The sequence below is a fragment of the Vanessa tameamea genome, chromosome 20 (genome assembly GCF_037043105.1).
Source record: "Vanessa tameamea isolate UH-Manoa-2023 chromosome 20, ilVanTame1 primary haplotype, whole genome shotgun sequence".
NCBI classification, from domain to species: domain Eukaryota; kingdom Metazoa; phylum Arthropoda; class Insecta; order Lepidoptera; family Nymphalidae; genus Vanessa; species Vanessa tameamea.
In genome coordinates this window covers 10,361,890-10,375,505 of record NC_087328.1, presented here as the reverse complement: position 1 = coordinate 10,375,505, position 13,616 = coordinate 10,361,890, and the positions used below count along the sequence as shown (strand labels likewise).

Here is a 13,616-nt window from a genome sequence, read left to right as displayed (position 1 = left end):
AGTAAAATATTTTAACAAATGCTCGTCGGTTTTATTAATATTTTCCATTTTCTAATAGTAAATAGTCGAATGTTCTACAAGTGGATTAAATACACTATATACAAGTTGGAGTATTGTTAGTGAATTTCACCATCACACAGGTCGTGGATGCGAAATAAAATATTAGTATTAAATATGTATTCAATATAGTTGTCGCTAATTTGAGGGTAGATTTGCGACAGTGGACTTGAATTGTGAAATACCTTTCTTTTAATTGTCAGAATAAAATATTTAAAATCGTTAATGATTTGTCCGTGTGCAAGTGATAAATAAAAATTCTTAAGCTATGTTAGTGCTCTAGTAACTGAAACGTAATTTCTGTTTTTGAGCAATAAATGACTTTAACCAAGCTATCATAAATACTGATAGTATAAAAAAAGCCCTAGTTTGGCTCCACGAATTTAAATAAGGCTACGCGATTCTAATCTGAAATAAGTCACGTGCGACAAAGTGTATACTTATAATGTCACCGAGTGTAAGGCGTGTCCCGTGTAGTGGCGTGTTATTGGTAAAGTTGCGTTCTCTCTACGATGTAGCGGGAACAGCGCCGTACTTTATACTCGTCTTGTTTTTAACACTTTGTAAGAAAATCTGATGACCCCTTACTAACTCACGATGAGTTACACAATATTGTAAGACCGGTACCGTAAATGGCGCTACAAGTATTTAATTTATTTAATATACTATTCATTTGTGCTATAAGTTCATAAGTATAATTTATTTGATACGAGATTATGATATAAAACGAAAACCTCATAACATAATCTAGAGTTCTTACAATGTATTTAAAGAAATTAAAAGATACTTAATTCACAAAAAATATATTACCTTACAAAAAAGATACAAAAAAGGTATTACCTTTAATGTTCTTGACCTTTGAATAATCATTATATGATGAAATTAAATATAAAGCTACAAGATTTTCTAGACATTACAAAGGCAATATCATATATTTACTAATATAATGACGCTACGGTAAAAAAGAGACCAAATATACGTGTGTGTACAGACTACATATGCAGTTAAATGATAACGTCCTACTATTTGCTCTCTAGCTATGGACTAGTGATGGCGATACCACGAACTATGAGCATATGTGGCTGTGTATCGCAAATACTGTGCCACACTAGCGACTTTATTAAATTTCAATGTGTGTTGCTGGACTTACAACTCCAAATAGCCTTTTGATCTATGAAAGCATATGAAAATTAAATACTATTTGTACAATAATATGATTGATTGTACAATTGTAATATATTTTAATGTTATAGTCAAAACAATAAAAAATAATAAATTTATAATGAAAATTTCAAGGCACATGAACTCCATAACCAAACACAGACACGATATAAAATATATGATATCAAAATCGTTTTTTTAAATTCATACATACAATGAAAACGTTTGATAAACCCGATCAATCCTCACTAAACTGCGACCATAAACAAATTCGTAAAAACACATCCATTATCCTCGCTGTCGTGTATCTGTGCTCCATTAATAACCTGGCCTTATCCCACCTAATCTGCCTCTCATTCCCGCTTTCCGCGGCCGATTCTTTTTCGCGGGAAAAAAGGACGCCATGTTGGTTCCACGTCGGCAGATTTATGGCGGTGGATTAAGAGCTCGATAAATAATAAAACAGTGCTCCGAATCAGTGTCGTATTGGTTTTATGGGATATTTTCAATTTGTTACGAGGTGATCGCTATCTGGTGGACAACACATCTCTACTGACGAGATGAAAACAGAAAAAATATTTACGGTGATTTTTTTCTATCGGTTCTTCTCTTGTCCTTGGTTTTAGACCGATAGTAGGTAAGTATTATCATTCACCTAAGACTTTAGTATTGTTAGTTATAGAAAATATAAAGACTATGACTGGACAATACCTTCGGACGCAAGAATTGGAATCGGGTGAAGACGGATTCATTCTTCCCTGTTCCATTGTAAAATTCAAATCTAAATCCAAATTTAAAGTATCATTATTCAGTACTGATATTAAAGTGCACATTTACGTCGAGTTCTTCAAAATAAACGCTAGTGAAGTTTTGAATAAGAAAACGCGGCGCTTTTTTCTATCAAATTTATAATCATTTACAATTTTAAATATAAGAAATGGCGCGGAACCTATAAATTTATAATAATGTTAATCCCGTTTTGGTTTTATTTCACTTAAGGCCTTTTGTTGACAAATTCGAGCCGCTGTTGATCAAGAGAATAATTAATTAAACAAACACTATTTATTGACTTCTTGCTTAATGATTCATCTGTTAATTAAGCACAAATCACTTAACTAACGTCATACGGGAAGTCTGTTTATTTATATCAATATTTACGAAACATGATGACAGTAGACCTTGTCTTTATGATGTACAAAAAAAAAAACTAAAAAGTCGCTCACTAATCACTATGTAATATTAACAATGTAATTCGTGTAAGATACATTATATTTGTCACATAACATATTATAATATAACTACTTGTAAGAATTTTAGTAATTCTTAGGTATCTAGTTATATTTTGATAACAATAAGCCTATTCTTCATTAAATAAGATTAAAGTCTACGATGTATTAATTTTCTAGTGATTTTATATTTAAACAAAGTTTAAATAAAATAATATTTTAAAACACCCCACAGAGTAGGTACTCGACGGAATGATTCGTCTCATGCGTCACCACGATTACATTGTAAAGCTCGCCGCACACTCGCCCCGCGATTACGCCGTAAAGCCAGGGCCACACCCACGATAAGGAAAACGAATGCGTGCGGCGGTCTCAGTCAAAACAACGTTTAATGCCTTAATTTAAATTTAAATGACAGTTAAGCCCGACCGATGGCGGTCCCGCGGCGGACGACTTATACGCTGCAGTGGCATTGTTGAACGAAACGTTTGTTTATCCTTGACTTTAAAGGATTACTAAGATTTTAAAATAAAGATTAAAACAAATCAAATCATTGGAAAGCTTGTAAAATGCTTGTAATTGTTTTTCAAATATATTACCGAAGTTCTTTTACCAAAAGTTATCTGTGGGAAATCCATATGTAATCGCATCAGAGGTTTTTTATCAGTTATTTTTCTATCATCTGCATACATGTTGTGTCATAAAATAAACAGAAATATATTAAAGAGTATATTACTCTGCAATGTATACAATTTCTTCGTTAATAATGCTATTATATATAACAGTATATTTTTTATATAAATAATATAAAATATAAAACCTTTGCATTACTAAATGACCATTAATAAATAACCTTCTAATATAATAATTATCAAATCTTCTCAATGAGATCTTTTTTATCACCTTTATGTTTGTGTTACGACTTAATTCCTAAAAAATCTTGCACGTCACCACGTCACCATTACACATTATAAAAACCATTTTTAAAATTCGACCTAACTCCGACTTGACGAGTAGCTTACACCCGATAAGGGTGGGATTACACGGAACACCCCCGTTTTAAAATTACTGATCTAATAGATAGCGCGAGATTAGTGGCCAGTGAAATTCGTTCTGCTCATTTAAATTGTTATCGCTTTTGTGTCCTACGCCTTATTACATATGACGAATTGTAAGGGTGTTCTTATTTTGAAATGTTTTTTTTGTTTGTTGCACTTTATAAATACTAAGGATACATTTTTTATTTTGTATAGCGCCTCAAGAAATATACTTATGCTGCTCAATATATTTATTATAATTTCTATCAGACAGCATTCATTGTAACCAGAAAAAAAAAACAAATTGAGTTTCTACTTCCCCAAGTGTTTTATAAAACAAAAAAGAAAGTTATTAATTAAAGTTTAAGAAGTTGAAATTAAAAAAATACGCCTATCAGGAATCTCTGCCGTTTCATTAACTCACAAAAAAAATGTCAACGAAAAAGAAGAGCACAGATTAAATTTTAGAGGCACTTTTTCTTTTAATTAATAAGGGAGAGGTGACGGCGGGAAAAAATGAAATGTCAAAATTACAACAAGATTCCGTTTAATTATGTCCGCGGAGGGCGGACTAATTACATTTTCTTAATTTGCAAAGTTTCGCTGTTTCCCGCTGTCCGGTTTTGTACGTGGCTCGTGATTTGTATTGGAGTTTTTTTAGTAATTTAAAATATAACCGCAATGGAATTAATGGTGGTGCAGATGTTTTTTAATTATTTATTTTCATTCTTATAAAATATGCTGGTGACGATAAAGATCACGTTTACAAAAGAGAGCAATCCGGTCTATTTATAATCTTGGAGCTAGAGACTCTCTTCGGGATGTTTTAACAAAGTAGGAATACTGACTGTTGCGTCACAGTATATTTACAACAATATTATGTATATTCACAGTAGCATTGATCACTTTGATAAAATCAGTGATAATCATTGTATGTGCACAAGAAGTAAGGATAAGCTTAGAACGCCAAGTTTCCGACTCCGCAAAGTCAATAAATCATTCTTGGGGCAAGGTATCCGCTTCTATAATAAAATTCCGCAGACATTTTTAACTTTGCCGTTTCATAGATAAAAATACATTGGTTAAAAAGGCATATTATTCGATACAAAATTATATAGATGATAAAAAAGCGTGGAGTTAATGCTTGTTGACTTCCGGGCAGGAGACATAACATACATATATAATTGTATTTAACTAACCTGACTGTATTTTTAGATATTGAAAAAGAGTAACTACTGAGTTTCTTGCCGGTTCTTCTCGGTAGAATCTAGATTCCGAACCGGTGGTAGCTTTACTTTAAATAGTTCGTTAAATGACGATTTAAAAGTGCTTGTAAAAACCTACTTGAATAAAGTATATTTTGATTATTTTTTTTTTGTAATATAAACTTAATGTTAATTGCAACAAAATACATATATGATACGTAACATATACAAAGTAAAAATATTCAAGCCTATTTTACTGGGATATAAACCTATATAGGCTTTGATTATTTCTATGCCTGGATAGACTGCCACTGAATACACACACACTAGTAAAGTCGTTTGAAGTTCGGCAATTATCGAGCGTAACTGTCACGCACACCAAGATAATAAAGTAAGTTCGTTTGTTTTAGTTTGCCGAAAAAATATGTTCTTATTTTTTGCCGGTTCTTCTTAGTACCATCATCATTGAAAACCGGTAATAATGCATTATATTTTTAAGTAGGTACGATTTAAAGTATATTATTATTTTTTATTTTTTTTTATTCTACTGGCAGAATAATTTGCGCTCAGTTAACGTAGATAAAAAATATATATTAGATTTAAAATATATATTCTAAATTTAACTGATACTGTAGTGGACTAAATATATAGTATATTGGTAAAAATATATTAGAACGACAAAATATATACTTTTCATATTGCGCGTTCAAGTGTTGCTATCTTTAAATGTATTTCATTAACATTTTTATACGTCTTAAAAAAAAACAAAAGGGTTCCCCCCTCTTTCGGCCCTTCGTCCAAATTGTAGATAATTAAGTTTATCGCTTTAATATCTTCTTGTCTTTCGAAATTTGCAAATGAGTTTTTTTAATAACGGCAAATTTGTAGCCGCCATTCTAATCCTTTTATGATTTATGGGTTCAAATGCAGATAAAGGAAAATCCTCTCGTAAAAAATAACCCTTTTATGACCTGAGGTACTTGTTTATTTTGCCTCAACCGAAACTAATAGATAGTCAGATCAATCTCACTTACTGAAAATACACAAGGCCGTCTACACACTATTAGTACGTACCTACTGAGTTTCGATAAAACCAAAAATTGCCATAAATACATAAAGTCTAGTTTTTTGTATTGATATTCAGAAAGTTATGATGAATGATTTATTTATCCGCTTATGTATCTATATGTATAATGGCGTATTACAATTATAAATATATGATGCCATTTTAAATTATATTAAAATTGAATTAACATTGTGTTTAAAATTAAAGATAAAACACGGGTAAGTTTTATGTATATATAGGAGTATAATAACTTATTATTTAAGTTAATTCTTCATATAATTCTCGCTTATTCCACCGCCCAACAACAATAATGATGTTGTCGTGTGTGTATGAATGAATGTGATAGTCAGTCATTGTACTTACTTAGTTCCTGTGATGTAAGGGATGATTAATATTTCTTAAAGTGCCAACGTAAATGTGGCGGTTATGCCTATTTAACATTAGGTAGACCATTGCTCAGTCTATCTTTACGTTAAAAAAAAAATAAACCTCCTTAATCGTTCGATTGAGCTTTATAATTAGGTTTATACTCCTACAACAAACAAAACCAAATCCGTCACATGAAGACAATCGTTTTAAGTGTACTCGCTTAAAAAGGGTTGAATCACATCGAGCGGTCTCAATAACCCAACAGAAGCTTAGGGCGTTTCCAAACGTAGCGCGCTAAGCCGAACATCATTAGCGCGCGTCATTTGTCACGCCTTATCGGCCGCCGCTTTTAATAGCCGCCGCGATTTGTCCCGGTAATGTTCTGTGTGCTCGCTGCCTGACGATTCTGATACTTGATTTGACGTATCTATCTATATTCGAGCGGGAGAGTTTGTGAGGACGAAACAGATAAATTCACGAACTATGAGTCCTATATTGGATGTAGGTACTGCTCCGTTTTATTGAGGCAGGTTCTACGGTACTGAGAGCCGACCTGGGCGAGTGGAACACGTGAATCCTAATCGAAAAGCCCAGCATGTTAAGTGATCCGGGTATAATAATTACACTTTCAAGGGAACGAAGCGGTGACTAATAAACGTAAACCAATCTGATAAACTGGCTTAGCTAGACAGAGTACGAAGATTGCCAAAATTTCTGCAAAATAGTTTTCGATAAATATTTAATAACTTATTGCTTTCTAGTCAGCAATTGAACAGTTGTGTTTAAAACATATTCTAATTTTACTTTATTTATTCAATAAATAAAGTAAATAAAATAATTCTATCAACAGAGACCATACTATAAGTATAACAAAAGGGAACTCGCGTAAATTTGTTCTGAAAAAAAGTTATTATTATACCATTAAAAACTAAGTAAGTACTTTTACTTACTTAGTTTTTAAGAAATATCTTATTCTCTATAATTTAAATATTAGTTTTTTGTCACTTATATTATTTTTTCATCAGATATACTTATATTAACAAATCGTCATCATATGTATATTTACTGATTTCGGATATTATTATTATGTCAAAATGTGCACATCGCACAAGTAGCATCACCAGCGCTACATCCTGCAAGAACACAATTGACATAACATCTTAGTTACCCAGGACTATATACTACTACGTACTACATACGTTTTCACGCTGTTGTGATGCGTGGGTCCTTTCATTGTTGTAGTCAATGTCGCATATAACTTTCTGACATTTTACGATCGTCTTCTGCGATGAGTTTCGAAATTGTTTTTATAGTATAACTCTATTGCTGTCAAATATTTATATAATATTCTTAAGCAGTTCCGATGTGACTATTATTTCGGAATCACAAAGACAATTTTATTTGATTGACATTAATACGAGAATAATTGTTCTCTACAACGTTATACAGTGAGGAGATACACTATAATTATTTACGGATACATAAAGCTCACATCCCCAACGCGATACACAGATTAAAAAACCGCGCCACGCGTACTCAATTTAATTTTTATCTTTATTCGTGTATCGCAGTCGTTTTGAAGAATTTGTGGCCGATAGGTAAATTGGAATTGTGTGTTTGATCGATGGCGCTCACTAATGGCCGCTGGATAAAAAAAAATGAAATACACGAGTCGCGAGCTGCATTTTATTCGCTAGGCACAAAATGGCGGACTTTTTTGATTGATGACTCGAATCTATTGTTTGGACATCCAACAAAGTATATACAGGGTGTCATAGCATCCTTTACAATAAGTGCAATTTAATTATACCACAATTACAATACGTTTAATATTATTTGAATTATATTTTAATTAATATACACTTATTTTTTTTTTTTATGGCATTGGTTGGCGGACGAGCATATGGGCCACCTGATGGTAAGTGGTCACCACCGCCCATAGACAAAGGCGCTGTAAGAAATATTAACCATTCCTTACATCACCTATGCGCCACCAACACTGGGAACTAAGATGTTATGTCCCTTGTGCCTGTGATTACACTGGCTCACTCACCCTTCTAACCGGAACACAACAATACTGTTATTTGGCGGTAGAATATCTGATGAGTGGGTGGTACCTACCCAGACGGGCTTGCACAAAGCCCTACCACCAAGAAACTTCACTTCACTTTACGTTAAATTTTATACTGTGTTCTGGCACGTGGTAGCTTAAAGTCTGACAATTTCAGATGATAATGTTTATTACGTGCGATACATGTATGACGTCGTTAGGAACGATGCAAATTTCTGAATAAAATTAATTGTATGTGCTGACTGAGGTGCGCTCCACACACAGGAGTCATATAATACATGACTCAATTCTAAATTCCGCTGACCGTCTAAGATTAGCCCTAATAACAAATATCAAAATGTATGCATGTATAACATTAATGAGATTTAAATTACTATTTTTAATGAGTACCATACTTACAATATTTTATCCCATTGCTCAATGGAAGGTTATTAAATCTCTCATTGTTAATAATTCACTTTATGAGCACAGCATCAATTGACGCTTCAATAAAACCGTTACAAGACACAAACATTCAACTTCTCATTCAAAATAATTACCCAAAAGAAAACATGGCCGCTAAGACGTTTTTATTCGACGCCACCGAAAGCGTTACCTATCGACCATCACGAAGTTCTCGTGAAAAATAATAGATATTCATATAATTATCCCGACCCTCCCCGCGCGAATGAGATAGCGTTTATTTTAAGTGAGGCGACGGAGGGAGACAGTTATACGTGTCGATGTTCGTCTTTTAGCACTTAAGTAATTGAATACAGGGGCTCGGGTGACTCGGGGTATAATGGAACAGTGGAAAATAATAATAAATGTAATAATATTATTGCGAAGATTCTCGTTCGGTCGTAAATATAATAATAAACAGGCGTATGTTTGACGACACCCGACGACCCTCGCCTGTTCACTCCGGTCTACTTCTTGTAGTTTTATTATACATCTAAGTATTACCGGTTTCCGTTGTGACGATAAATAAACAACTTATACTTATACATCGCCTGTTCAATTTTATACAAATATTTATACTGCAGTCGTATTCACTCTAATGAGACTCCATCCATTCCAATTCATGCAGTTAATTTCAAATGTTATTGTTAATGAATATTTATTGAAAATAAACTAATTTAAGAATACGTCGGGGAATTAAAGTTTCTAATCTTATTAATAGTTTGCTAGTAGGCAGTAAGTTAATAGCTAAGATCATCAGTTAAAATGTTAGTCCGTAATGTGACGTAAATATACTCCACTAATAATAAATTATTATAATAATAATTTTAATTTTTTTTTATGTATAAACTACAACACTAATATGTGGAGTAAGGAACTCAAAAAGATGATTAGTTTGATTACACTAGGTTTAGTGACAGCGTAAGCATCCCTACGTATGGTCTATTCCAATCGAAGATGGAATGAATATAAACAAATCTTAGATTTACGTATTCCATGCGATTTGCTAACAGCATAACTATATTGTGCGCCACTAAAAACTATCGATTAATATGTATTTATTTATAATACAACACTATTCCACTAAGTACTTACATCCACTTTAATTTTACTTGCAAACCTCCGATATCGGGCTCGTTGACGTTCAAAACGTCATTTTTCCGAAGATCCATAATCAATAAAATAATTTTGATAATAATAGTGACTTACTATTTAATATCATTATTAAAACAAAAAATGCAGATCACTTAGGTATTTGGTACTTGTGGACTCTGCGCACTTTACGGGGTCGGTGCAATAACAACTGTAATATGAGTCGTAGTTAGATATATATACATATGTATATGTCGGAGGAGCAGGATGCCGAACAGTTGGGTTCGGGGATTGATCCGACATTTGGAAGACTAATAATTCATCTCGATTAAGAGCAAATGCGTTTGCAAGCAACCATCGCATTCGAGTAGCTTGTCGAAACATAACGACTCGCGTTGCCATGACACTTACAACTCCATTCGGGTGACCCGCTCTTAAAAGTAAATCAGCCATCTAACATTATTGCCAACTATTCATTAATTATCCAAATCAACAATCAAAGTAACCTCGCCCCGTTATATATATATGGAAGGCAGAAGATTGTATTATTTAAAAATTTAATTGAATTGAAATAAATATCACCTTTATTATATATGTACAACTAACTTAAACGTTATACTAAATACTATTAAAACCTATTATGTACTATGTAGACAGTCAAATAAAAGATAATAAACAATTTATTACACAAATTAAAATATTTTATTATGAAACACAAAGACAACGAGTCAAGTTTATGGTTATTTACATGATATCGTATAAAGTTAGGCTTTAAATGTAAAAGTGAAACAAAAGGCATGTTTCCACGCATATCCGTCTCGTAAAAATAAATGGAGCAATGATAATCCAAGGCGCTGCGCACATTCGCGACACGACACGACTGTCTTAGTTCATAAAATAACGTGAAGCGCTTTACGCTGCGTAAAGTATTTAGTCAGATATATAAGGATTATAATTACGTATTCGTACGCTGATTGATTTAAAATTACATACATTTTCTACAATTTTATTTTCAGATTGTAATCATAACGAATAAACAGCAGCTATTTGCAAACGACAAACAAAATATTTTGAAAGGCACATTAAAAATTAAATCGGGTCTAGTACACGAGCCAATTTAGAGCTTCCTAAAATCAAACAGTTACTTAGAAATATCGGCGATTTGAACCTATGACCTTGGTTATATACAGCGTTCAAACCTGGTAACTAGACCACCGATGCCTATGCATCAAACTCAAAGATCCAGCGCTGTTGTATTCCGTGTGCGCAACAATAATAAAACTGAACGCCCGAATACAACGCGTAGGCATGGGTAGTTGTAAATCTTGTTTTGTTCCTACGCTTTTTTATAGCCGCCATGTTGTTTCGCTGTTAGTTTTATTTTCGCGAACGCAATCAGTGCGGAATCAATCCGTGATATTACTTCTGTTTCATCTTCTATGGGTATTTACTATAGACTACTATATTTACATAACTATGATTACATATGTACAGTCTGTGACACGCTTGTTACTTTTTAATCGTTATATTCGTTACATAAAATAAAGTCGAAACGCAATGCAGATGTTCATGTAAGTTTGTAACACATACCACACTCATTAGCAATTTAATTATAAAAAAAAAACATTGCTTGTAATGTAAACGTGTCTCCAACAATTAGGTTAGGTTAAACCGCTGTCAAATACAAAAAAAGTTAAACGAAGAAAAATAATGGCTTTAAAAGGATTACATACATAAAAAAATATTCAAATATTGTGTGAAATAATCGTATTTGTACATTAATTATAACCTCTCCGCTCAGAATCTCAAATAACGTTTAAGTAATATAACGAGGCGCCATCGACAACACCGAGATGACGATTAAGCCGTGTAACTGCTCGCTACGAGATGTTAACATCTTGCGACATACAATTATGTTTCGGAGCCGTATTCCGGGGGCTCGTTACTACTAAATAATGTACAATTATTCTACAGTTTGTTTTATATGTGGATATGAGGATGTTGTGGTATTTTTGGTTGATATTTAAATTGGCCTCTATGTGGTTCCTTGTTTTTTTTTTCGTAAAACGTTTCACTAAAGTAATTCTTAAAGATGTAATAGTTGAATATTTCTATAAATACTATAACTCGTAATAATTATACTAAAGTACAAAATATTTTTGTCAAATGACACCTGAAGGGATGGAATGATACCGAAGGATGATGAAGGGATATTAATGATAGTCAATTGCTATTTGATTTGTACATACATAGTAAATATTTTAGCTTGGAAATCAAAAGGAGTCCGTTTTAATAACCCTCGAGATTACGACGGGAATAAAAATAAAGTGACAAATAACAAAGGATATAAACGATAACGACCCCGACTCAATGCAGATCGCTTTATTAGACGTCGAAGGCTCGCAGCCTCCGCACCATCAGCCGCTGCTAAGTGCGGGATCGACAACCTTTCGAGCCCGCTCTAATCATGAAAATGTATTTATGACCTAATTAAACTCCTGTCTACCGCCCGAGCCGGTGCGACGAGGCCCGCGACAGGGCCCGACCCGTGCGCGCGAACGAGACACCAGACGCCCCGTCTCGGTGATTAATGAGTGTTATATGGCTGGTTAAGTACCGTGTAATTTGCAAAACGACCCTTAATTACCGTAGAACATGGCTACTATCGTTGTCTTTATCGCGCGCAACAAGATTTTGTGCGGAGGAAAGAGATGTACCACCTCCCGGTTGCGACTTAAAGGCGGTATTTAATGAGGCATTATGATGTCGGTCGTACAGATTAGGTTCACATGGCGCGGGGAATGTTGACCCGCTCTTTATATTTGGCTTTCAGGGAAGCAAACATGGAGTTTAGTGGCTCGTTTCCAAATGTAAAATGTCGCTTTACACTGCGCTCATCTGAGCACCTTTTGTTTGAGTTTTGGCCAAATTATGGCTGGATGATTCTGGAATTTTGTTGGCCAACTATAAAACTTTGATCGCCAAATACACAAGTAAAATCTTATGCTACCCTTTGGAAACCGTTATACCTTCGTAACATAAACTATTTTATTCCTCAAAAGTCTTTATTGTTGTATCGCTCATAAAAAAGGTAAAAAGAGTGTTTAAGTATTTGTTTCTAAAGACGCGTTCTCTTTCGTCAGGTTTGGTTCCAAAACAGAAGAACGAAGTGGCGAAAAAAGCACGCCGCCGAAATGGCGACCGCGAAACGCAAACAAGAGGAGCTCGGCGAGGAGTGCGACGAGCAGGAGTCCCACGAGGCCGACCCGTGCAGCGACGACGACGACGCCAAGCGGCCGCGCCTCGACCTGCACCTGCACATGCCGCACCACCGCCAGTGATCCGACCCCGGCGCGGACACGGCTCGGCCCGACCCGACCCGCGCGCCCGACCCGGGCCTTGCCCCGCTCCAAAGAGACAATACAGACGCGAGTGCCAAATACGCGAGTGACCGTTACGATAACTTTTATTACAATTACGATTATTCTAGAATGTGCAAGGACTCCAGCGACGTGCCGTTCGATCTGTCGAACTGGCACGTCAGGGTGAACAGGTTCGACGACATTCGTGAGACGAAGACGAGTGAGTCGGTGGACAGTGACGACAACCTTAATCTTAACGTGAACGACAACGCCGAGGACAACAGTCAGCCGATAAACTTTGCGTACTACCACTTTTGAGGCCACAGGCGATCCGAATATATCATTTAAAGTGTTTCAAGTCTTTGAGTCGTTACAAATATATTTTTAACTCAAATAAATTTATTACTCCATTTTTTAATTTTCTGTAATGTCTTGTTATCTGTGGTCGCTAATAAAACGCTTTGTATAAATAAATAGATACTAGGATTATAATTAAAATAAAAGCTCTGTAAATATACACTAGCTATGT

General features: G+C 34.4%; 1 protein-coding gene across 1 annotated transcript in view; it reads left to right on the top strand.

Annotated features, from left to right (window-relative positions):
• Positions 1–13,405, top strand: part of LOC113391456 (homeobox protein Nkx-6.2) — a 54,269-nt gene extending 40,864 nt beyond the window's left edge. Inside the window, exons 5-6 of the mRNA XM_064218149.1 lie at positions 12,869–13,062; positions 13,216–13,405. Coding sequence (XP_064074219.1) covers positions 12,869–13,062; positions 13,216–13,405 — 384 coding nt within the window. The remainder of the gene's footprint in view (positions 1–12,868; positions 13,063–13,215) is intronic.
• The last annotated feature ends 211 nt before the right edge of the window (positions 13,406–13,616 follow it).